Source organism: Schistocerca nitens, chromosome 9, assembly GCF_023898315.1.
Source record: "Schistocerca nitens isolate TAMUIC-IGC-003100 chromosome 9, iqSchNite1.1, whole genome shotgun sequence".
Lineage (NCBI taxonomy): Eukaryota > Metazoa > Arthropoda > Insecta > Orthoptera > Acrididae > Schistocerca > Schistocerca nitens.
This window is the reverse complement of record NC_064622.1, coordinates 144,502,961-144,530,896: the sequence shown is the minus strand read 5'-3', so window position 1 is coordinate 144,530,896 and position 27,936 is coordinate 144,502,961. Positions and strand designations below refer to the sequence as shown.

The window sequence follows — 27,936 nt, the reverse complement described above, 5'->3', positions numbered from 1 at the left end:
TATAGGCAGACCCACCATTTAATGTGGACTCCAAATCATGGTGCAATTTCTCATTTTCACATTAAAAAACACTGACAGAGGTGAAAGAAATTATAAAAGCGACAGACAAACACTACAGAAATAAATTAAAAACATGTCTCTATTAATCTTACACAATTCACATTGTTGTTGTAACACAACCTTTTCGTCTCTCAAGCATTACAATTGTGATAGAATTAAATTGGTTTATTTTTATGATGAAAGTCTTATGTTGAAATTGTGGATTTTTTTAAAAAAATACTGGAAGTGTAGTGTTCAAGAATACTTGAAGAAAAAACATGTTCACTAAAGATGAAGTAAACAACTGTTTAAGTCTCTGTTAAACTGCTTTAAGTATAATAAGTGTGGCTGCTAATCATCCTGAACATAAAGTCAGCGTAGATAAGATAGCATGATGACACGAGTTGAGTTGATAATTAACAGATGAAGACCCAATGTTGAAAGGCAGACTGTTGGATCGATTTAGGAAATGTGACAAACCCCTTGTATCTGCGATTATTCAGTGAAAAATATCAGATTACAAAGACCAGGCCATGGAAAGGGTTACAGTTCCTTTTTCTGTTTTAATTGGAAATCAGGTAATCTACATGTTCCATGTCAGGCTCAGTGTAAGAGGGTTTCTCTTGAGTTAATCTGTGGACTTTCCATCCTTTATAGTATTGAGAGTAAACAGAATAATAACTGCTGACAGTTAAAAAAATATTTCTTTATTGTAAACATACTGAATACCATAAGTGCTGCTGTACTTTATTGTGACAACAGGGTACAATAATGTTCTAAATCTGACATACATATTTCTTCTTCTCAAGTCTTCACTTATTAGATTTAGATTACTACATTAGACAAAGTGAAAGAAAAGTGAATCAGCTTATATTTAAGGAGTAAATCACATACCTGGAAAAAAAAAGAGCATACAGAATCAGAACATGTTATAATCTATTTTATTCAATTAACAAACAGTTTATTGTGTAAATAGCTCTCAGGAGTTGCTGCTTTAGAAAGTGAGAGAGTAATAAGAAAAAGAAAGAAGGAAAGAAAAAGAAAGAGAGAAAGAGAGAGAGAGAGAGCTCAAGCAACCACCAAATTTGAATGTGATTCATAAATATCTGCTGTCCTCACTTGGAAATCTAAAGGCTAATATAATTTGGCATTACCAAACACACTCACCTATCACATTTTTCACAGAGTAATTGCTCCATAACTTCTGTACATATGAAGCCATTCCTGTTTAGCTGGAGAAACATCTCTTGGCAGACCCTGAAAAATAGTGAACAATATTGAAGAGCAATCTAAGTAAGAAAACTGTGTGAAGAGGAATAACTATGGATGGGAAATGACATCAAGAGAAGATTCAGGCAAATTTATCTCTGCACCTTCTCTATAAAAAAAATAATAAAAAACTAGTTTAAGACAGAAGAAAATTGTAACAAAATGTTAAAACATATCTGCACATTTTACTTCCATAGCTCATAAGTCATAAAAGTAGAAATCAACATATCTAGATTAGTTATATTCTGAGAACCAAGGGAGCATGAGCAGATAATAGGGAAATATCAATTATGCAATACCAGAGTCACAGACATAACTTTTAAAATTATGTCACAATGTGATGAGCATTTTGAGTTACCTAAATGATATAAATTTCTAGCAGTTGATAATGTGTTGGCTGCTTCAGAACATGGTCCCATCAGCAGTACAAAAGCTTCATGATAAGGCAGACTGCATGGTCTCTCAAACGCAGTTTTAGGTAAGTATTTAGTTTACCGTTGAGATAATAAATTTTCTGTAACTCTTTATGGTGATGCCCATGTTTCTATTTGACACCTCCTAAAATGTTAATGATGAAAGAGCTGGCTTTTGATCAGGTCATTTAAGGTATAAACAGCTAACAACCTTTGAATAAGATGTTTCTGGAAACTATTTGTAGTGTCACTTGTTGGCTTGTATGCTGGCACTGTAATGTACATGTCTCGATTTTATAACAAATGAGCATGAAACATAAAAACTAAACAAATCCAACAAGTCTTGTTTTAAGTCATGGTAAGTTGCAGAAAATGGCAATCTTTATTTTTAACTGACTGAATGCTTCCTGTGAGATTTGTAATTTTTGGTCAAACACAATAACTTTGCTTTAGAGAATGTTTTTATTTATGTTTTTGAGCATTTAAAAATTTAATTCACACTACACAGTATCAATAAAACATACTTAGAAAAATTTTCTGTTGTAGTTTATACCACAGTGATCATGACAAAAGTTAGAGAACTGTTACAACAACCAACAAAAAACTTTTATTGTTAAATATTATGTTCCATAAATTAATCATATTCCAAAAAGAATCACACAAAAGTAGCTACAGCAGACATGTTATTCTTACTGAAAATCATACAGAGTACAATCCTAATACCTAACAATGTACTTGTCACTAAATGTAATAAAGTGAACCACAAGACACCAGTCAACAGCTACAAAAAAACATCGACTTATGATAAGTAGTAGTGTGGAAGTTGCTAATTCATATGTTTAGTTAATGTTTGTCATTATAATTCTTTCCTGTCATGCAAATGATAATTATATTAATCAATGAAGTAATCAGTTGTAAGAAACCTTCCCCTTATCCTCACAAAACATGAGTCTGTCTCCTCATGAGGTCGGAGTGACCTGGTGCGCCTTTCTTACCTTCTCCAACACATTCCTCTTTCCTCCCTGAGGCGAAAACTAACAGTTCCAAAAGCTACGATAAGTCTTCTCATTTTTAAATATGTCAGTCATCAATACTGATGTTTCACCTCTTGAAGCTAAGTACTGGCCAGTCATTCTGTATCTTTGTAGTTTTATATTTAACGAAAGTAATCAAAAGGTAATTATAGTACTTACTTGGTCTGTTCAGGAGAAGTTGTTCGACCAAAGTAATCAAAATTAATATTAAACCATTTGTAGACGGCATCATGAATCTTAAAATACTTGTCACATATTTCTTTTGGAGTAAGACCTTCTTCAAGTGCTTTGGTTTCAGTTGCTGTACCGTATTCATCAGTTCCACAGATATACAAGACATTATGATTGCACAGACGACTGAACCTGTCAATAACAAGTGAAGAGTTCTAACAAAAAGAATCATATTCAATATCCAGTCACATACACCCGAAATGTACAAATCTTAATGAATATGGAATAGAAACTTATCAGTGATACTGTTATCATAAAATAAAGTCAAAGAAGAAAAAATAAATTCAATGCAAACAACATTCTCATTTCTATCTTTCAGTATAAGGAATCACACATAAAAATTATGTGAATTATAAGAATTCATAACAAAATTAAGTTAAGTTTCCAGTTATCACTGAAATGATGAGGGGACATAAATATTGCAAATTTTGTAGTAAAATAATTTATCAGATTTGTAACAGTTATTCATATTGATCCCATACGAAAATTACTGCTTTTACGGATGCCACACACCCAATGAAAAGCAGGAGATACATAAATATGCTAATGACATTACCCCAGCCATTATATGCAGAAAATATCCTAGCTAGCTTGACCAGAAATATATCCAAATCTTCCAAAGAAATCAACAAAACCCATTGTCACTGTGAACCACTTATTATGCAGTACATCTCTTACGGCCCTATCTCTGCCAGACCTAGAGGAACCACGCCCATCAATAAGCCTTAGAGTACCTTTTGTTGTGTCCTGAGAAGAGAGACATTATACACAAAATACTGCCCTCATAATACAAGTTAGTACTCCACGGTTGTACCAATCAACATTATATCATGCACAATCACTATATCACCACTGTTTCAAATTCTGCATAGCAACAATTACCCCACAGATTATCCAGGTGCAACACCTGTCTTGTACATCCATCCAGAAATACCCATTGCAGTTCATTTACAGAAATTTCCTAACCCTCAAAAATTCATTATTGTCTGAAAGCAGCCATTTCAGATGCCAGCTACGCTATCATTGTTGTGCAGCATTCTACATTAATATGATAATAAATCTACCATTTACCTGGATGAAAGGCTACTACCAACCAATGGCTAACCACAAACTCAAGCATCTGTCTGAACATGTCGCTGCACAACACCAATGACTGCAGTAGCTTATTCAAGACCCATTTGCAACTGGATCATTTGAGCACCAGTTCTGAATTACAGGTGCATAGACGACTATCCCTCAAGTACTTCATTCTCATAATATTTCTGACCTGAAACTTCAACACTCCCCATCTGCTGCTGCCACCTTCCCCCTACCCCTAATCTTTTCCCCTCCTGCCATTTACATTCAACTTTTCCCCTTCCCATTCATATTCCCCCCTCCCTCTCCCCCCCCCTTACAAACTCCACTCCTTCCTCCTTAGCTCTGTACATCATCTTTCACCCCTTAGTAGTCTACCCTCCTCCCATATCACTAGCAATTGACCTACTAAGTACATGCTAACTTGTTTAATGCTCAGGTATTCTCTCTGTAGAGAGCAAGACATTCATAAATTCAATAACTATTGACCTTTCTAATACCAGGAATAGCACAAGTTTACAACTGTTATGCAGGAAAATTATGATCTGTGCTTGGTCTTGGCACTCATTCTGTTGAATGAATTTTGCACAGCAATTTGGAAAATTCTTTCCACTGCTGCTGCCATTGTTAAGCAGACAGTTACTCTTACAATTACTGCTTCTAGACTGAAAATGCAACCAACTTCATCATGGACACATGAGTTTACAAATATACCCCGAGATATGGAGTTTTAAAGCTGTTTCATTCACAAACAAAAGCAAGCCACACACAAGTTTAAAAAGATCCTCAACCAGAGCTATTGAGTTTCACAGCTTTATTTTCCGCACATAAAAACAAGATCAACAGATGTAGGTTACCTTGCAAAGACATCAGCTGATAAGACGCAGCCAATAATATTTCCTAAATGGGGTACATTATTTACATAGGGCAAGGCAGAAGTAACCAATACATTTTTTTCACCCTCAACTGGAAGCCTAAAATAAAAGAAAACAATATTAAGTCATTTCTGTATTGGCCTACTTTTAACAATTTATACAAGAAATTGTGTAACATGAAAGAATACATTACAATGAAACACAATAATCGTAATCACACTTTGAAACCTTACCCTTGCAAAAGGTAAATAGTCCTTTCCAGTAATCATGTTTGCAGTCACACTGACATTACTGCAATAGAATCATTACTTTCATAAGTTTATGCCCTTTCCCATTGGCATGTGATTCCCCCACCCACCCTCCCCCCTACACACACACACACACACACACACACACACACAATTCATTGTAGAAATGTATAAGATTTTACAAAGAATATTGATCAGAAATGTTAATGATGAAGTTTTATGATGCTGATAAAATAATGAAGATGGGAATATACTCAACCAATTGTTCCGAAAACCATAAAATTACAGAGAGACAGAATAATTGCCCAGTACTTACCTTCAAGAGGTGACATTCTGGTAGTCCTGACAACACACATTTAAAAGTGAAAAAAGGAACTCTTTGTTCCTCCTTTGGGGGAAAGGTGGGATGGACTGGGGTAGGCTATAAAGGAGTGGCAGGTTACTCAACCCAACTGTTGCGAAGGAAAGTGAATACCAAGATTCATTCAAGAGTCATTCTCAATGGAGAGAAGTCTTCCGAAGTAAGAGTGATTTCAGGTGTGCTGCAGGGGAGTGTCATAGGACCGTTGCTATTCACGATATACATAAATGACCTTGTGGATGACATCGGAAGTTCACTGAGGCTTTTTGCGGATGATGCTGTGGTATATCGAGAGGTTGTAACAATGGAAAATTGTACTGAAATACAGGAGGATCTGCAGCGAACTGACACATGGTGCAGGGAATGGCAATTGAATCTCAATGTAGACAAGTATAATGTGCTGCGAATACATAGAAAGAAAGATCCCATATCATTTAGCTACAATATAGCAGGTCAGCAACTGGAAGCAGTTAATTCCATAAATTATCTGGGAGTACACACTAGGAGTGATTTAAAATGGAATGATCATATAAAGTTGATCGTCGGTAAAGCAGATGCCAGACTGAGATTCATTGGAAGAATCCAAAGGAAATGCAATCCAAAAACAACAGTACGCTTGTTCGCCCACTGCTTGAATACTGCTCAGCGGTGTGGGATCCGTACCAGATAGGATTGATAGAAGAGATAGAGAAGATCCAACGGAGAGCAGCGTGCTTTGTTACAGGATCATTTAGTAATCACAAAAGCGTTACGGAGATGACAGATAAACTCCAGTGGAAGACTCTGCAGGAGAGATGCTTAGTAGCTTGGTACGGGCTTTTGTTGAAGTTTCGAGAACATACCTTCACCGAGGAGTCAAGCAGTATACTGCTCCCTCCTATGTATATATCGTGAACAGACCATGAGGATAAAATCAGAGAGATTAGAGCCTACACAGAGGCATACCGACAATCCTTCTTTCCACGAACAATACGAGACTGGAATAGAAGGGAGAACCGATAGAAGTACTCAAGGTACCCTCCGCCACACACCGTCAGGTGGCTTGCGGAGTATGGATGTAGATGAAGGGATGTACACCTTGGTAGCTGCACAGTCAGCATGATGGATTGCTAACCGGAGGGGACCAGGTTTGATTCCCAGCCATGTTGAAGATTTTTCTCTGCTCATGGAGTGGGTGTTGTGTATTCTTAATGTTTGAATTGTCATCATTCACATTCCACACTTGAGACAGCTGTGTGGGCATGTCCCAAATGCCAATAAATAAAAAAATACATACAATAAAAAAACTGAAGGGGTGAGTAAAGAGGCAGCAGACTGACATCCTATTCTCTCCTTCCTCTTCATTTTTGTTTCCTCGCATCCTCACATCAGGGTGGTCCCTCTCATCCTTGAGTCTGAGTGACCGGTTCCTCCTTTCTAACACTCCCCAACATATCTCCTTCTCTTTTCCAAGGGAGGAACTAATAGTTTTGATAGCCAGGACAGTTTTGAGTACTTTTATATGGGTTTATTGGTACAACTAAGAAATTTGCTTCCTGGAAATAACTTCAGAGCAGAAATTCTGTCTCATAATTAAATGCCTGTGCCTAAATAGATATTACTACACAAAAAATCTAAAATGCAATTACATGTTGACTGGAGTGATTACTGTGTTCTTTCTACAAGGTACGAAGGATAAAGACACAATTTTTCTCAATCTGCACTATAAACTAACAGAAAATTGCAAAATAATACTGAAAATTTTGTTCAATGAAGTTAACAATCTTCAAACTGAAATTAACTGAAACACTCCAAAATATTGTTTACCTGATACATGAGCTGCAATTTTCCGCATGCATTATTTTATCTTTTAATATCAGTCTGGATGTATTTGAGCTGTTCCACACACAATGGAAATTAGTGGTGGTGTAATATTTGGTTTGTTACTTTGTTACATTCATTGTTACTACGTTCTACAGTGCACAAAATGTAAACTGATATCTGAGAGGAGAATTAGTGTGCCACGCAACATTACAACAACAAAATCACTGGTTATTTCTCTGTACATGATCTGTGAAAGTAAACTGTCCATCCTTTTACTTGATTGGTGTTTTAATTAGTTCAACCAAAGTGAAAAGTTTCTGACTCTGTATTTCAGCCTGATTTGTTGATGTTTCAAGAAGTACTAACTTATGAAGCTAAATATTGGTTTGTAGTAGTTTTGTCTTACACAGCCATTGCTATATGTAAGATAAACTAATCCCTATTTGCAAACAATGGAAAATCCAGGATGGAATATTGACAATATTATGAAAAGGATAGACTGCTACTCACCACATAGCGGAGATCTTGAATTGTAGATAGGCACAACAAAAAATGTGTCAAACAAGTAAGTTTTTGGCAATGAAGACCTTCCAAATTAGACAACATGCATACATGCACACACCCATGAAAACACAACACACCCATGCATGACCTCTGTCTCTGGCTGCCAAGTCTGCCCTCGGCAGCCTACCTGCGACTCAACACCTCTGCTATGAAGTGAGTAGCAATCCATCCTAATCAACATTTTGCTGGTCTGCTACAATTCACTTATTGCCCAATTAGGATGGTAATCATATTATTTATACATTATTTCTTTGACACTTCCTGCTTTGCCTCTTATGTACAATCAGTTTCTAACTGCACTTGCAACTTCAACAAATCACATTCCTCCTCACCCACACTTAACTGGGTTGGAGCTGGGGCAGTTAAGCTGTGTTTTTACATTCAGTGATTCAAGTTGCTGTTTGGGCTATTGTATTGCAAAGGTTTTAATCCACTTTTGGTATCACACGCAATGGAACATTTTTATCAGTTTCAGATACTGATGTAGATGTTTTGAAGATCTTGTCTACACTGCACAAGGAATGAATGGCAGTTTTATAAAACTGATGGAGTAGTTCAGCAGACATAAATACTGTCCACTAACAGGGGTGTAATGTTGTTGAACAGTAATGTGCATATGAATGTTGATGCAGTTTCAGCTGAGCACACAATGTGACAAGGGACAAAGCGACATAGCACCTCTAACATGCCAAGTGGCTCACAATAGTGTGCTCCCCCTTACTCCAAAATCTCAGAAGTAGTGTGGAAACACCCTTTTTTCTTAGAAGCGTTCAACACAGTGAAGTGTGTGGCAGATGGCCATCTGGCAGATCATGCTTCATCGACAGTTCGACAGTTCCCTCTGAGCCCCCCCCCCCCCCCATCCAATTGAGATGACATGGCCTACGAATATACACATGGACGTGGATGATGCAGAACAGAATTACATCAATGTGGATGACCATCCTCCTGCCTCAACATGTAATTGCAAGTTCCCTGAGGAGTCATGGAAGAGGAGAGAGTGGCAGGCAGTGTTATTCTGCCTCAATCAAGAACAGAGAAGCCGCTTCAGGAGAGACAGCCCACGAACAAGACATCAACATATCCCTTGGTCAGGGTACACCAGAATCTGTGCCAATGTGGAAAGACATATACAGAACAAACAGTGCACACTATCGAATATCGATGCTGAGAGCACCGGTGGCACACTCGACTAATGCACCCCAACAAGTCAGTAACTGCAGGGCACTGTTTGTCACAGAACCATGTTATGGAACATGACCGTACCAGGATTTTAGTGCAGACTTCCAAATACTGGGACAGGATCATTAGAGAAGCCATTTAAATATGCGCTGTGGATAATCTTATCAATTGGGACTGCAGTTATAATCCCAGCAAGTCTCAGGAACCAGCACTGGGTCTAATTAAGAAGACAATTAGCAAATACAGCGATCTGCAACCAGGGCAGACAGAGCCACTACATCGACACTACCACAGACATCACCACAAACGTCTATCTGGCTGCCAACGTTCGCCCTCAGGTGTGGACCGTGGAGAGAATGGCTTGTAATGGGAGACAATATACATCGGCCACATGCCTTCAGGAGCTTCGTTCGTTAGTGCCCCTGACGATGTTGACATGTCTGATCCCTGAAATATAGTGCCCTCTGGACGCTATGAACCGACAGTACACCTGTGGACTGTTCAGTTAATAAATATACCAGGAGAAACTGAAAAATCACACCTTTCTCATTTTCACATCCCATCAGCCTCAGCAACTTCTTACAAACAGTCAGTGTCGGTCTGGTGATGTGGGTGCCTCTAGACTTCTGTATGGTGGTGTGCATGGGAATGTGCATAACAATACAGAAACAGTGACGGTTTGAAAGCTAGCAAAACCTCTACGCTGTTATAATTGTGACTCTATGCACTGACAATCCATCAATACAACCGAATGGTAGCCTTCCTTAACATCTATTCAAAGTGTCCATCTTTGAATTTCCATTCTTTTTATATGCATAGTACCTCCCTAGCATTTATCCCCTTGCAAGGGATACAATGATTTCATGATTTGGCAAATTTATTTTAACTTTTGGTTCAGAAGCTTTTCCTATCACTGCAATCACCAAGGTAATCTAAGGGAGATAAGTTCTATACATTATCTGCCTGTATTGTGTACACTTTGTTCTACGTGTTATCGTATTTAGCTGTTCATATATCGTATTTTCTGAGGAAGAGATTGGGGGCAACCTCAATATTCATCTATATAAGCATGGAAAACTGCTTCAAAACCACACTCACAGTGACCAGAGTACTGGACCAACTGTCGTTTATCCAACATGCAGATTAGATCTAGGCTGACTCATTTCCTTGCCTCACGGTGCGATAAACTATACAAGTAGGTATTATATACTAAGAATATCATGAAATAAAATATGAAGATAAAATATAAATTTTATAGTTAAGAAAATGAAGTGCTTCTTCATAGAATCATGTGGAGACAGGAAATGATACCCCACTCACACAGGTACTGTTTTTGGCTTTGGTTTCGGTCTTCTAGCTGCTCCATTCTTCCATGCATCTGCTGCTGCTTCAAGCTCAGCTTCAGAAATGGGAGGTTCCTTAGTTGATGACTGCAGAAAATAAAATTTTTTGTCAAGGAAAGTGTTGTATTTGAATGACCATTGCAAGTGTAGTGAAATATTCACATTACTTACCATTCCAAATCCATGAAATGCATAGGGAAAAAAAGCAGTGGGTGTAAGAATTATTCACGTCAGTTTTCATCCAAAAGCAGCTAATTTAATTATGACATTAGTATAAAGTGATGAAACTACAAATGGAGAAGTGGAAATGGCAAAAGTTAGGCATCTCTTCATGCTATTTGGTACAAGTAGAAATTGAGATGCATGTTGATAATCGAAATTGAGCAATTAGGCAATTAAGGATGAATATAAGTTTAGTTTCAGGAAGGGAGAAAGGTATAAGAGAAATGTTAAGAAGGATGCAAGGCAGAGTTGGAGTTTTCCACCACTGCAATTCAACTAGAAGATCAAAGAACCAAGAAATCCAGGGAAAGAAAATGTTGGAGGTAGAATAAACAAGTTAAAGGGGAACAGGCATAAATGCTATGGTATGGACATGACATAGCAATTCTGGTCAGATGTAAGGAAGACATAAAAAGAACTGTTGAAGGGAATGGACAGGAGAATATGCTTAACATCAAAATCAGGAACAACATGTAAATGGAAGAAGTGAAAGAATATTACTATTTATGAAACAAAATTATACAGAATGATAGCAGCAAAGAAGGTCTTACAGGCAAACAGGCACAGGCAAAGAAAGCTTCTTCAATAAAATATCTTTACCTGTATCAGATATTGAAATGGAATTGAGGAAGAGGTTTCTGAAAATGTAAATCTGAAACACAGCATTATATGGAATTGAAGTGTGGACCACTGAAAATCCAGAGAAAAAAACATTTGAAATGTGGTACTATCAAAGAATGTTAAAAATTAACAGGACAGATAAAGTATGAAACAAAAATTAACTAAAAAACTAGATGGGAAAAGAATTGTATAGAAAATCCTAGAAGAAGGAACAGGTTAATGACACATCTGTTAAGTAAGGCACAGGGGAATAGTTAACCTGGTGCTGAAAAGAACAGTAGAGGGGAAAACTTGTAGGGACATACCAACACTAGAGTACTGAAGGTGTAATAGTTATGTTGAGATGAAATAATGCACATGATAGGAAAAAAGAGGCTAATAGTATCATAGCAGTCAAATGACTGGGAAAAAAATGTAATTCTGGAACAAACACAATTTAAATCTGTTAATATATGAAAGTAACAGCACAGCAGTGAAGATTCGTATTCAAGGTATGGAATATGCAAACATCATCTGGCCATTCTGGTTTAAGTTCTACATTACACTTCCAAGGTAATTCTGGTTAATATCAAGCTAGCTCATACAATGGGGCCACTGTCATTCCAAATGACATCAATGTAAATGGGATGTTTAGTGTCAGTGCTATATTTTTTTCTATATTTTAAATACACAGTATTAAGGACCAGGTACCGATATCAAATGAGTTCATTTAAGAGAAAGACTAGTTTTTAACTGAAGATCACTTGCTCGTATATAGGTTAATTCACTAACTGTAAACTTCATTTACTTTACTGTTCTGACAATAATAGTTAAATATTCAATTTCTTTATTTCTCCTCTCTGCGATGTGAAGCAGCTCACAGAACATAGGGAGGTTCAGTTATGCAAAGCATATGCAGAGCAATAAAAGTAAAGCAGTAAACAGTAACAAAATACCTTCTTGTATATTGGGACAAAACTCAAATAAACAGTTTTCCATTTTGTGGGCAATGCTAAAGCTCATGGTTAGTAGTGTACTGTTGAGTAGAGGTCTAAATCTTCATTATTTCTCTCCCACTTTTCCACATTATGGAAATAAATTACATAATTATTAACTATTAAGTGATCTACTATGAAATTCCATATGTGATACACACAACATACACAGCATTGAAAATATTTCTGGCTGGCATGTTCTTTTCACAACTTATAACAAGGAGAAACTGAGTAATAGTGTACAGTTTCAGCAACTGCTTTACCTTCTTAACATTATTTACTATTATTTGTAAAGTCATACTGCAGTGGGACAATAAGCTACAGGCAGAAAGGAGAGGAAGTGCAAGGGACAGCACATCTCTTACTTCAGACATGCGTTCCCAGTGTAACGAACATTCAAAATAACAAAAGTAAATGATGTAGGTCAATCTTTCACATTAAGACTGATAACACAGAGAGACAAAGTTTGAATCCATATTGTGTTTAAATGACCTGAAACTGAATGAACTAAATATGCAGATACCTCTGTGCTGGAAGTTGAAATAAGTTCTGGTCTTGGTTGAACTTCACATTGAGTAGCTTGCAGTGGAAACCAGGAAGCATCATTTAGACTTTGAATCGCAGGCAAACCTGGTTTCAGCTTGAGCAAACCAACAGCTTCCTGTAATGGAAAAATAAGATACAAAAATTGACAATGATACAAGTACTGTCAAATGGAACTGAATCACATCAAAGAATATGAAGACTTGATCTGTACCTTCTTTCACTCCTTGGAGAAATTTAATTAATTTTTTCTATGATGATTATGAAGTCTTTGATCAAATATAGTCCACGGGCCTTATTAGGCATTGGGACTCTTCACACAAATGAAGTATAGTACATTCATTTGCAAACGGTGGTTCCTACCAAAGTGAAAAATAAAATTTGTTTAAATTCATTAGTTGGTCAGCATCTCACAGTGAACAAGTAAGGCTTACAGAGTTATTAGGTTACTTTCATTTCTTGTACCAAAAGAAAAACTCAATTGAGAAAAGTGTTAAAATAGAAGGAGGCAGAATAGCTGGTCAGTAGTTACTTTCAGGAACACAATTCCATGTTTTGAAGAACCAGGAAATGCTTTCCTAGGTTACACAACTTGCATTTTTCTTTCTAAGAGAGGAAAGATGAATTGCTTGCAGAAGGAGAAACACATCACTCATATCATAGTAAGGTCATCCGAAGACCAGTATCAGTTGTAAAGCGATTTGGAAAAGATTGCTGTATGGTGTGGCAGGTAGAAGTTGGTGCTAAATAACGAAAAGTGTGAGGTGATCCACATGAGTTCCAAAAGACATCCGTTGGAATTCGATTACTTGATAAATAGTACAATTCTCAAGGCTGTCAATTCAACTAAGTATCTGGGTGTTAAAATTACGAACAGCTTCAGTTTTGAAAGACCACATAGATAATATTGTGGGGAAGGCGAGCCAAAGGTTGTGTTTCATTGGCAGGACACTTATAAGATGCAACAAGTCCACTAAAGAGACAGCTTACACTACACTCGTTCGTTCTATGTTAGAATATTGCTGTGCGGTGTGGGATCCTTACCAGGTGGGATTGACGGAAGACATTGAAAGGGTGCAAAAAAGGGCAGCTCGTTTTGTATTATCACATAATAGGGGAGAGAGTGTGGCAGATATGATACGCGAGTTGGGATGGAAGTCATTAAAGTAAAGACGTTTTTCGTCGCAGCGAGATCTATTTACGAAATTTCAGTCACCAACTTTCTCTTCTGAATGCGAAAATATTTTGTTGAGCCCAACCTACATAGGTAGGAATGATCATCAAAATAAAATAAGAGAAATCAGAGCTCGAACAGAAAGGTTTAGGTGTTTGTTTTTCCCACGTGCTGTTCGGGAGTGGAATGGTAGAGAGATAGTATGACTGTGGTTCGATGAACCCTCTGCCAGGCACTTAAATGTGAATTGCAGAGTAATCATGTAGATGTAGATGTAGATGTCATGCACCAAAACATTATGACCACCAGATTAACAGCATGTTGGCCAACCTTTGGAATACAATATAGCAACACTTCTGTGTCACATTTAATTGTGAATGTGCTTGGTTGGTTTCTGGAGATCTGTGGCATCACATGTCTATGCACGTCATGCAGTTCCCACAAATTACAGGCCAAGGGTTGGTGGACGCAGAGCTGCTGTGTGATAATGCCCAGATCGTGTTCCATTGGGTTCAGATTAGATGGATTCTCATGCTTTTCAAATGGCTGTAACACAATTTGGACTTGTGTAATGGGCAATTATCCTGCTGGAAGATCCCATCACTGTTGGGACAGACACCGAGCAGGAAGGGATGTGTAAGTTGCCTGCAGCAGTCTTGGTGCCTTCGATTACTACTACAGGTCCGGCAAAAGCCCACTGTCATTCGTCCACAGTGCTATGCATGTTTCGAGCAGCCATTTGTCTGGATGAAGCATATCAAGACACAAACAGTGACCTGGTGTAACAAGAATCATGATTCATCAAACCAGGTGTTATTTTACCAATGATCCAAGATCCAATCTCAATGATTCTCTACCGAATGCAATCATAATTGACAATGTTGGATCAACATGGAAAATTAAGTGGTCATCTGCTGCAGAGCTCCATGTTCATCACTGAGCTTTGAACGGTGTGCTCCGAAACACCTGTGCCAACACCAGCTTTGTACTCTGTCAGATCACCACCTACACTGCTTTTATACAATGGACAAGCCTCTGACCTCCACGTTCTGTTGTGGGGCATACCTTGCACCTACTCCTCATTTCAACATATTTTAATCCTTTCAAAAAGATGCTCACGAAAGTAGCACGTGAATAGCTGACCAGCTTCACCTTATCCAAGCTGCCTGTTCCCAGTTACCAGCCTATAACAATCTGCCCTTTGTCAAAGTCGCTTATGTCAGTGGATTTTCCTATTTGTGGCTCATATTGTTACTGGAATCCTTCCTCATTCGTCACTGCTCAGCTTACATACTTTTCCTACTGCGTTATGTGCTCAGAATGCCACCAGGCAGCATTCAGTCTCACAGTGGGCAGTGATCATAAGGCTTAGGCTCATCAATGTAGGTAGATAGGTTGAGAGTGGACCCTTAATCTGCCCTCTCACGGGATGTGAAAATGCATGAGGATGTGGTGCTGGTGACGTCAAAATGTGGAATTCTGTGTTCCATTACACTGCAGACCATGAAATGAAGAAATTGGCTTGTCAGATTTTTGTCTCATGAAGAGGAACATAGCCAATGAGATGCAACACTGTTTTCATGCCCAAAGCAAAACTTAAGAGTTACCACATTGTATTGAGTTTAACTACATACCCAGTTGGATTTCTTTTTCATAGAGTATGTGGTATGAATCCAAGCTGTTTTGAAGCATCAAAAATTGAGGATTTCTCAAACATACATTGTTTTTTTTAGCTATGATGACAAAAAGACACGAAACTACAAATTGGTAGATAAAGCTTCCTGTATTTGATGTTTTTAGTGTTATAACTTGTGTGCTATGATGCATACCGTTTCTATGTTACAACAAGATGATGCTCCATCAAAAGTGTATAGTTCTGATGCAATTTGTCATATTAAATGTCAAATAACAAAAGTATATGGTTTCAATTCCATGACACAATGACAATCTATCAGAAGCTAGTAGTTCTGATGCCACTTGTCATAACTTAATATCAAATAATGACATTTGTAGATACGCAGTGAATACCATATACGGGGGCATGGCTGCCACATTGAAGCTGTAGCTTAGTTGATAGCATTGTGGAATGTGAAGACACAGGTAGCAGGTTCACACCCACTTCTTTTCAATTTTTTTTTATTTCTTTTCACTCTCTGTTTTCTAAAAGATTCTAGGTCTTTCTTATTAATTTAATAGAAATATTACATGCAGTAGTCAATGTTATTTATCATTTGGTAAATAGTGTACTTGCAGAAATTGTTACAAAGGTAAATGACTGGAATGTTTCCACAGTGGGCATAAATCTTTACATAACTGCCAGTCTATGCTGGAAAGTAACACACAAGTTACGCAATGGAAGTTTTTGCTATTATGAAACTTTGCATAAAATAATTGGTTTCATGGACTGCCTCATGTCTATGTCGAACTGATAACTATCTTTTTTAATGATGGTGAGCAGCTTTGAAACAAAAATCTCATCTCCCATTCAGATGAAACTACAAAACAAATTTCAATCCTGAAATCTATGTGAAGAAGTACATTACTTCAGAGTGAAGGAAGTCCATGCAACATTGAGAATACAGATATAATTCATGCAGACACTGACATTAGGCACTATACTTCATTCAATTTAAACTGACAACAGGATGAAGATTCAATTGTTAATGAATAACTTTTACTAGTATGTATGTCACAATGCTGTATAGTATTATTCGCTGTTCGAATCAGCTATGTGTCCAGAATCTTCTTTCTCCACTTTTCTTCAACAGTCCGGTAACAGAGTTGAAGCAGCTATTTTAAGTACATCTGCTTTTGCAAAGGAACTCTGTGACCTACAAGCCAGATGCCACAGACTGCCGCTGGAAAGCACTGATGTCACAAATCACAACATGGAGCACATTCCATAAATGTAACAAGTCATTTCGGACCTTGCAGCAACAGCAGCAACAACAACAACAACAACAACAACAACGTACACCACATCTGGCATGCTTTGTGATGAGAAACACGTTATGCATGAGGACAGTTTTACCCCCATGCCCTTTTCCTCCATAAATAAGAAACAAACAATTTCCAAATCTAGAAATAGTTTTTCCCATCTGCTAGTGTTTCTATAAGCAGTACTTTGAATATTACCTGCTAAAGTTAAGTACTGTATACCTGTTCTGGCTCCTTGTAATTTATCACTTACATTTATGTTAGGCATGGTAAACAATTCACTACAGATGAGTTTGGGGTAAATGACTTACAAAACACTAAAACATGAACTCTTACACATGATGTTCACTTCAAGGCAACCTAATATCTTTCTCCCTGTAAAGACGGAATACAACTTCACAGCCACTTTTTCAAGATACTTTATTGTTTCAAAATACTAAGATGTGAATATTTGCTGCAGTTGTGGGGTTGTGTCAATCTGCAATAAAAACAAACCACATAAAGTACTGATATAGAAATGCACAGCATTTAAAGCTATTGTGACGAAGCAAGTTGGGATCTCTTTACTAGCTCTCTCGTTTTGCCATCTGCCTCCTTAAATTCATATTTTCATTTTTGACTAATTACCTTTAACATGCATGAGTATAATCTGCATTTTCATAAAAGAGAAAGCTTGGCCCCCAGTCTTAAGAAATATAGTACAAAATATCATTTTGTGTTTAGTTTTGTGTTTGTACTAAATTTCCTAATTTATTTTGACTATTCCTAGTTAATATCTATTGTTATAGGGTGAAATCAGTAACTGTTTTGTAACTTAAATACTATTGTTGACTTATAAACAAATATAAATTCTGTACTAATTATAAACATTTGGAAGAACCACCACTAACATTCTTTAAGTATTTATTTGGCTCCAATCGAAAACATGTTAGCAAGGCCAGCCCTTATTTAATTCCAAAACAATTACCAGGTTTATCTAAAGCATTGTTTGTGTAACTATATCTGGTAATTTCATTCTTTAAACAAATAATTTGGCCTAACCTTTGTGGTAGAAGAAACTGTTAAAAAGGAGGAATTTTTCGATAGATTCAGTTAATTGAATGACTTATGTTTTAATTGTAATTTCTGTAACTCAAACATCGAACAATATATAGTTTCAGTGCCTATTATTGTGAGGATATATAAAGGTCTGATTTTTGGCCCCTAGACAGTCAGTCCACAGCCGATTTTCAGACAAGAAACCTGTATTGGTTAGATCAACAACAATGCCATGTGTTAAAACAACAACAGTGTCTGTTCAATCTATTTGAGATATAATGAACTGTGTAGTTAGGTATTTACTGCTCATAGATGTTCAGCAGCAAACTATTGTAGCAGTATATTGATGTTTGCCTGCAAACTATTAATGAGGCTTACCACAAGTTAACCAACAGTTGTTACACTGTAATACTGCGGGGTTGTGAACAGTGAAAGTAAAGAACTGTGAAAAGTAACTGTGCAACTGTTGACTACATCATTTACAGTAAAGAGTGTTGAACTTCCACCTTCATTTTTCAGCCAGTATAAAAACACAGTACGTCGACACCGAGGATTATCAACACAGAAATACAGCAGGTGAAGGTCACACTATGTTAAAGCAATAGATCTGCAATGCAGTTATAAAGTTTTCTAGAAGATAGCTTGATTTGAATGCCAATTATTTTTAAAATAATCATTTGAAAATATTGTTTTAATGCTGCAAGCTACCCATAAATCCTACAAACTTACACACACATAAACAGTTACGAAACTCTCATATAATGCTTGATCATCGTTATATGGGAAAGAACCAGTTTTGCATATGAAATTTGAAAAACTGGGCTGTAACTGAGTATCAAAATCATTGTGGGCCCTGTAAATCAAAAGCCTGCAGCTCGTAAAAACACTGTGCTATACTATGTTAGTACTGAGGCCTCAAAAACATCTGCAGTCATTTTTGGTGGTTTGAGTTTGTATGTAGCTACCACACAGTATAAATGAACACTTCAACTGGCATTATTACAAAACAAGTGTCAACTTCTGTTTAAAAAAACAGTAAGTTTGTGATTAAATAATGCATGTTAGGGTCATTAGGTCACATATTTTTGCTTGAAAAATATTAAAGAAACTAGGGAGGCGAACTTATGAGAAATTTATATTTCATTATTTATTGTCAGATTTAAATTAGTGTATATTTCAAATATTAAATCTGAATTCATGAAATGCTGAAAAGCTATAGTCTGTCATAGACATTAAAACAGAGGCGGAACATGTTTAGAACCAGCCACTGATCACTGATATGCACCACACAAATGTATTTTTTTATTTATTTATTTTTTTTAATTTTTTTTGTGCTTATATTTTCTGATTTTTTAAACTTTGATTAACAAATAATCCCTTTCAATAAAATTAAAAAAAAATGTCAACTTGTTAATAAATGTCAATTTGGTTCCTAACACTGAAATGAAAGCAGTTTAGTAGTATAGTAGCTTGTATACATGGTTTGATATTATGAGCTGAATTATACTGACAGCTTTAATGTTCAGTGAAGACCTTCACAAGAAACTGTTGAGTTATCAGATGTCAATGCAATTAGGCATCATTACATTTTCTTTGTATTCAAGCGTATCTGGACTTAATAAAAAAAAATGAATATCATACTAAACAATGATTAAGCAATGATTGAATTTATTACATTTGTCAATGAAATTTTTGTAAGATTCTCAGTGGACACCCAGACAGCGAGTTCTGAAAGTTCTATATTTACACATTTACTGACAAGTAATTTTAGCCAGTATGGTAGTTGGAAGTGACAGAGCATTCAGAATTGAGGCACAATTATTTAGAGTGACATGATAAGAGGATTAAGATTTGTACATGGAAAATCATCTTCAATGATGAAATACATTGCCACAAGTCAAGCGAAGATCTGCAGCAAATGGATCACAATGTTCGAGGAGAGATATACAATTTCTGAATTAATAAATTACTTCCCAGAAATTTGAAGGTCATCTCTCTACAGTATTTTTACAGAGAATCTGAGATACCATACATTTTCTGCACAGTGTATGATCAAAACATTGACTTATAACCACAAAACTTAGTAAGTGATACAAGCTGAACATTTCTCCTACAGTAAAAAAAAGGTGAAAAATTCCTTAAGAAAATTGTGACAGACAATTAAACATTGTTTCCTTTCAACACACGATTCTCTCTCTCTCTCAAAATAATGGGGGAGGGGGTTCCCTCAAACATTCAGCAAAAAAAAAGTTCATGGTTACGGTATTTTGGCACAATAGTGGTGTTTCTCTTGTTCACTTCACTACATTCTGTACATCTCAACTATAAATTTCGGAGTAATTTTATCTCCTAGGTTTTACACAGCAAAAAAGATCATGTTTCAAAACACACATACACACACACACATCATTTCAAATATCAAATGAGTAGAGAAACTACAATATTTAATAATAAGTAGAAAAGGGAAGCAGTCCTTCAATCATTCTAAACTCAATTCGTTCAATTTCCAGTGGCAATTTTAGTTGCTCCTTTCTTATTTCACATCCACCCTTATTTATTTACATCTGAGAATATCTGTCTTTTTTTATTATTATGATCAATTACTCTTTGTCCATCAACAGGGATACCCAGTACTTTATAACTGGTAATAAGCTGACACAAATTCAAAATGCACATGTACAAAAAACTATTAATTCTTAAGATTCTTCCTCCTCCTCCTCCTCCTCTTTCTCCTTCATCCACCTCTTCCTCCTCCTCCTCCTTCCTCCTCCTCCTCCTCCTCATTACCGCCACCGCCACCGCCACCGCCACCACCACCATCACCACCATCCATGCCACCAGACAGTTTTCCATGCGTCATGATACTCAGCTATCTAAGTGCAACAGATAAAATATTAGTCGCCCTTAGGAGACATCATACTAATAATGTGTAAACATGGCCTCTATCCTCAATCATGGCCTTAATTCAGCAAGGAGGAGTGTCCAGAAGTTTCTTCGACTATCCCAAACCCAACTGATGCCACTCAATTATCATTGCTGGTGCTGTTATTGTGGAAGATAGGAAATTTCACAGCAACTCATCATGGAGACATAGAAGGAAGAGCAATTGTTAGTCAGTGACAATGTGGAAATAAACATGCTGGTTCATGTTCATGGTAACCTGAATGAGTAGTGTCAAGTCATGGCAACAAACACACCTTTGGCATAAGTTACACCTTCACGCACTGTGTGTCAAACATCTCACTGGCTGAGGGTGTAATCAGCGCCTTGCAACATTTGGGAATAAGCAAAATCACATCTTCCAGACCACACTACATGCTTCCAGTATGCTACTATCCAGTTTCTGCATTGTTTGGCCCCTTGAAGCTGTGCAGCTCCATGTGCCACTGTGAGAAATGGCCTTTTACAAGGTAGCCCACTCCAAATGTCCACTGCATGCAGTAAGCTTCACAATGTTCACTAGGAACTTGATTGTGATGGACTTGCAATCACTAACAGCAACTACTTTTGTCAGGTTTGAAAGCAACTGTCAGTGACAGTGTGACACACATGCCTATCTCCTGTTGATTAGGATCTTTTTATGACCACTCTCCTCTTGCCTGGACACTAACAAATCTCACAACTTCATTCACAGCATAGTCAGTGGCATGTTCAAACACAATAGCTCCTATCTGTGAGTCTGTCACATCTCCACATAGATTCATCTAACTGTGCTGATTCCATTAACATGTGATACATACACATACACATCACTTCACTGCCATGACTTAGGATAGCGGTCCATGGTCATATGACCACCTGGTACCAGCTCTACACAATCTACATTGCTCCAACACAACCAGGGTGCACTTCTTAGTGGGTGGGTAATATTTTTGTCTGGTGAGCCTTCCTTGTCTCCTATTATGTGCATAAATACAAGTAGTAATAGAATCTCTACTACAATAATAGGTCCCTGGGCTAAAATGAACTGCATATTAAGACAGTTTATGTAAATTATATATTCTGCTGCTCTAGATCAGATCAGAGATCAGAGATTAAGTACATCTCTGTATGACTGCATTGTCAAGTTGTTGAAGTGAAAGACTTCCGCTTCCCTTTCCTATGACTTAAATTTGTATTACCAGGTTCTTCTGTTCTATAAAATAATTACTTTAATGTGATCTTGCTCTTTTAGTTTTGCAAACCATTGTAGCAAGTGCTTCTTTCCATTGAGCCAGTCAGAGGATAACTTTGCATCGGCAGCCAGTGGAAAAATGGTGCTCCAAATACAAATATCTGCAACTGTGATGCTGGACTGAAACAAAAAAAGAGCAGCTTACTGTAATTAAAAAGTACAAAATATCGTAACAGAAATGGAGACAACCAGTTTAAAAATATTTTCAGGCTACATATCCACAACAGTATGTCTACTGATGGCAAAGACAGATTCTACCAGAGAAAATGCGAGGAAAAGATGAAACGGCTACTGGTAATGCGTACATATCAATGTTTAATTTCAAGTATTTTGTCTTGAGTTAAAATGATATCAAAAGTTTCAGAGAAAATAGTATTCCCAGGATTTACATTATTTGCCTCCTCTGCAGCATTCATCACTCTTGACTCAGAATTAATACATCTATACTCTGGGAGATGCCTTGAGGAGAGTGATGGACGGCACTTCCAGTACTACCATATTAACCCCTCCCTTTCCCCTGCTTCAGTTGTGAATGATGTGGGAAGAATAACTGTTGGTAAACATACATATGATCTCTCATTTCTCCCATTTTCTCACTTAAATCATGTCATGAGAGCTGCCTGGATGGCTGTGGGCATTAAAGCACACAGTTATATGACACAGGGAGACATGCAGACCATGGATCAAACCCATCTGACAGATCAATGACAGGGGCCAGTGCGCCGGCAAACCTATACGTGGTTTTCAGGCAGTTTTCCACAACCACTTTTGTAAATACTGGGTTGGTTCTCAGGTTCTGCTTCAATTATACGATGCACAAAAACACTCTGAAATGCAATGTCACATTTTTTCATGTGATATACACTAGAGGCACACAGAACGGGGTACACAGATTCCGCCCCAGGAGGAAGCTGACAGTACGTTTAAACTGCTTTTGAGAGTGGTGAACCCATTACAATAATAGCCTACAAACAGGTATGCTTCTCTGCAAGTACCGTATCAGTTCTGACCTGGTGTGACAAAGCAGACGGATTCTTTCCATCTGATACTTTTTCTACTCCCAAAAATAAGCAAGTTTTTTCACTACTTTTTATGATTTCCAGTACATTTAATTGTTGATATGTGACACTGACTTGAAAATCTCAAGTTGTTGTTTATACCTAATTTCTCTGAAATTTATTATCTATGTGATTATTTCAAGTGTTCCAATTAATTTTCATTAGGGCACTGTTAATTAAAATTTGCCATTAATAGGAGTTAGTACTATTCCGGCACATGTAAAACTTGGTGAGCTAAGCAGTATATTTGAGGAACAAGACCAGCACTATTTGACAGTTAAGCGTTCCCACATTCCTGTAAAGTACTTAAATTTATCCAAGACTAATTACCTTTTGTAATAATTAAACTTGAAGTTATGAACCTATACCATTTTCCATTGCAGATTTCATCATAACTACTGTTAGGTACTGGACTTTGACAACAGGCTTTTCTCGTCATAATTTTTCTGTACAGTTAAGACATATAGCATTGAATGATTAACTTGTTAATTAATAAGTTTACATAATTTTCTTTGATTTGTAATACTGTGTTTATTCCCGTAACTGAGGACAATGACAATGCTGAAGAAAAATAGTGTCCACATACTTTTATAATTTGGTAGCTAGCAACAGTTGCTGTAATCCAAAATTGTTTTGGTTTTTGTACTTATAAAAAACAATAAATTCCAACTGAACCATATTTCAAAGCTTTTTCAAAATAACTGTTTGTTCTTACAGCAATCTACAAGTAGTCGAGCACTACCCAATTGTGCACATGTGCTACTCTGCTCAGTTGCAGAAGTCTCTCCATACCAGCGGGGACATCTGCAACAGTCATATGCCTTTCTGTGGTTGTCTCCATTTGGTGCTTTGCATCTCACTGTTCAAAAAAAATGTTTCCCCCACATTCAAATTTGTTCAAACACATGGAATTTCAACAGTATTATAATGCATTTATTTTTTCTGGTTGGTTAATTCTGTGGATTACAAAGACAATGTGAAAGTAAGTAAATTTGTACAGTTCCTTTAAAGAAAAACAATCCAAAAACAACAACGGCAACTTTAAAAAGCCTTTGTTGTACTTCCAGTCAATGTGTGCTGAAGAAGTGGGGGTGGTTCTAGGACTACTGCTGTGCTGAACCCTTCCTGGTTTCTTTAGGAGCCATTTTGATTCACAAATAGTTTGCTCTGATAACAGCAAATAAAAGAACACTGAAATCCCTACCAGAAATGCTCATCACCAATAAAGTACTTTTTGATTTGCAAATGTAATAGGAAACGAGACATCTAATGCCTGCTATTTCTTTACCAACTGCCTGCCAGTCCCTGAATATTGCAGATCCACATAGTGCAGAAACTGCTCCTATCAATACTTCATATATTTCAACTCCAAACACATCCAGCTTAGACAGCAAATAGAATTCATTAAAGCAACAGCAAAAAGTCCAGACTTTCGAGACACCTTATGATGCCTGAGACTACAAGCTCTCAAAGTGAAGCAAAAATATGTATTTATGGTATAAACTGAAAGACAAGTTTGTTGATTTGGTGATGTTAAATTTTTTTCTTGACATGAAGTTTTCCCATGTTTAAAGTTCTTCATTATGATCATGTTTTGCAAGATAAATAAAATATATGTGCTAATAAAATACACATACTTGCATATTCTTGACTTGCTCATTATAAATGTTAAGAATCTAGCACGTGTTTTGTTCCTCATAGTAATTAATGTTAGGCAGGCCTCAGCCTGCCTCAGAAATGCACGAAGATGGCAGTGTGTGTAGATATCCGTGATTTTACTCCAAAAATAAGTTACAGTGAAGCCTTTAAAAATTCGTGTGTAAAGTGCAAAAGTGAATTCTTAAAGTATACTGAACGTATCACTAGTTTACAATGTGTAATCCGCAGTCGAAGAGTAGAAATCGACAGCCTGAAGTCCGAAAATATGGAGCTGAAGTCGAAGCAAAACATTGATCCATTGCTTCAAGACAGACAGAAGAACAAAAACTTTCGCCAGAACATGGCTACATTGCTGCAAAATTACGCTGATAAATCATCGAAATGGAAGGTAGTACACAACAAGCGTCAAACATTCGGCGCTAAAATGTTGTCTACTGCAAATGTTTCGAGGTTTGAGAATGTAAACAATTTTGATGTACTTTGTTCTAGTAATAGTCTCACAGAAAGTGAAAACAATCGTAAGAAGAGTGTACCGGTAAACTATCAGAAAAAAGTTAGGTTTGATCTTCCAAAGCCACAATGTTCAGTTAATAGCAATTAAAGTGGCAGTGGTGTGATCCAGTTGCTGTGAGTGAAACATCAACAAATCGTCTTCACATTTTTGCTGATAGTCATGGTAGAGGCATGTCTGATATAGTGAAAAGCAGTTTTAATGGTGCCGATGTCTGTGGAATCGTGAAACCAGGTGCTAAACTTCAAGAACTTGTAGCAGGGTGTGATCCTGAAAAAGTAAAAAACGAGTGTGTGACCTTAATAGGTGGCTCAAACAATGTTGCCTGCAACGAAGGGAAACGTCATACAGTCGCTCAGGAAGACAATATCGGTGCTTCAACAGTCTAAGGTATTTTTTGTGAACATTCCAAGGAGACATGACTTAGCCCCACAGTCCTGTGTAAATGAGGCTATCTCACAAACGAACTCTAAGTTAGCAAAGTTGTGTACGCATTTTAACAATAATTGTGTTGTAGATATAAGCAGTTTTAGATGAGAATTATTTACAAGACACGATATGCACCTGAACAGATCAGGGAAAAAAGCATTAAGTACCCTTTTAAAAACAAACATACTGGAAGAAGTCCACAAACGTACCCCAAAGTTGGAACCAATCACACTTAAATGACTCCAGCCATCAAGTCAGACTCAGTTTCAAACTCAAATATTTAAGGAAATTGTTAGTAATGAACGTACTGCTTCTGTAGATTCAGATAATTTTTTAGGCAAAAGTTTACATATGCATCTAATTCCAAAGCAATCACAATTTTTCACCAAAATGAGGGAGGACTTGGTAATAAAGTAAATGACATTACTGTTCTGTTATAGGAACCACAATGAATAAAAGATACTGATGTATTATGTTTTAATGAACATCATGTGAAAGATATTGAAAGGTTGCAGCTAAGTGGTTACTGTCAGGCAGCGCATTACTCTAGAACCATCATGCAAAAAGGTGGAGTGGTAATTTATGTAAAAAACAACATATCTTACAATGCATTAGATTTTAAGAGCCATTGTATAGAGCACCAAACTGAAGTATGTGGCATTGAGATTATTGTAAATGACTTCACGGTTCTAGTGTTAGCACTGTATAGATCTCCCTCACAGAATTCGAATGTATTTCTTAAGCACTTAGATTCTTCATTATCCAAACTGTACTCAAAGTCCAAGAACTTGATAATTACTGGTGACTTTAATGTTGATTTCCTAAATGACAGCAATAGTAATGCTTATTTAGTACACTTAATGGAGTCTTATAATCTGATGGCAATAGTAGATTTCCCAACTAGAGTTACTGTTAACAGTAAAAGTCCAATAGATAATATATTTATAGATAAGTCTAAATGCAATGAGATCACTGTACATCCAATCCTTGGCCTTTCTGATCATGGTGGTCAATTGCTTAGGCTCAATTACATCAGTGTGTGCAACAGTCCTGAGCATTCTTGGAAATGTTTTAGGATAATAAATGAAGAGGGCCTCAAAAAATTCAATGACAGCCTAAAAGAGATAGATTGGAGCCCAGTTTATAGGGAAACAGATGTAAACAAAAAGTACAATTCATTTTTAAATGAATTCATGTCTTTATTTGAGTCCATCCTTCCCAAAAAAAAGTAGTTAGAATTAGTCATATAGGCAATGCCAAGAAGTCTTGGATCACTACAGGGATAATAACATCTTGTAGAACAAAGAGGATGTTATACAGTTCTCTCAGGACTTGTAATGATCCAAAGAAACAACAACACTACAAACTTTACTGTAGCATTCTCAAGAAGGTTATAAATAAATCTAATAAGTACGTGGATAAAATCAGAAATTGAAAGCTCGGAAAATAAAATTAAAACTATATGGAATGTAATAAAGAGGGAAACTGGCAGGAAAACAGGGAACATGTCTCAGGTAGAGATTAAAACAGGGGACAGTATCATAAAGAACCCTGAGTTGGTTGTAGAAATATTTAATAACCACTTTTTGAGAGCAGCAGAGAAGACAGGCTGTAATGGTTTTATGGAAGAATCATTTTCCCTCCTACACAAAGCTATTAGCAACAGAATCCCACAGTTATCTTTACCTCTAGTTACTGTAAGCAAAGTCATAAGAGTAATTAGATCATTAAAAAATAAAAATTCTGCTGGTGTGGACAATATTTCTAGTAAAATACTGAAACACTGTTATAAATTTGTTAGTCCTGTCTTATGCAACATATACAATACATCCCTACAAGCAGGGATTGTCCCTGACAGACTAAAATTGGCTGTAGTGATTCCTCTCTTTAAAAAAGGTGATAAAAACAATGTTACAAACTATCACCCAATATCCCTATTAACTACCTTCTTGAAAAACTCATGCACAGGACGATTGTAGATCATCTCACCTTCCACAGTATCTTAAGCAAAAATCAGTTTGGTTTTCGTGCTGGTCTTTGTACTGAACAGGCAATATTCTCTTTCAGCAACAAAGTTTTGGAAACCATTAACAAAAAAAGGTCTCCAGTGGGTATTTTTTGTGATCTTATGAAAGCCTTTGACTGTGTAAACCACCA

At 36.8% G+C, this 27,936-nt stretch overlaps 1 protein-coding gene across 2 annotated transcripts in view; it reads right to left on the bottom strand.

The window, feature by feature from the left end:
* The window catches only part of LOC126203758 (methionine--tRNA ligase, cytoplasmic), a 100,142-nt gene that overhangs the window by 35,444 nt on the left and 36,762 nt on the right, over window positions 1-27,936 (bottom strand). The window contains exons 4-9 of one of the 2 annotated variants that reach the window (XM_049938127.1): window positions 22,099-22,242; window positions 12,780-12,917; window positions 10,417-10,514; window positions 4,921-5,037; window positions 2,915-3,118; window positions 1,207-1,296 (exon numbers count right to left, since the gene is read on the bottom strand). In XM_049938127.1, the coding sequence (XP_049794084.1) occupies window positions 1,207-1,296; window positions 2,915-3,118; window positions 4,921-5,037; window positions 10,417-10,514; window positions 12,780-12,917; window positions 22,099-22,242 (791 nt within the window). Of the gene's footprint in view, window positions 1-1,206; window positions 1,297-2,914; window positions 3,119-4,920; window positions 5,038-10,416; window positions 10,527-12,779; window positions 12,918-22,098; window positions 22,243-27,936 lie in introns of both variants that reach the window. The other variant, XM_049938126.1, reaches the window with a different exon arrangement.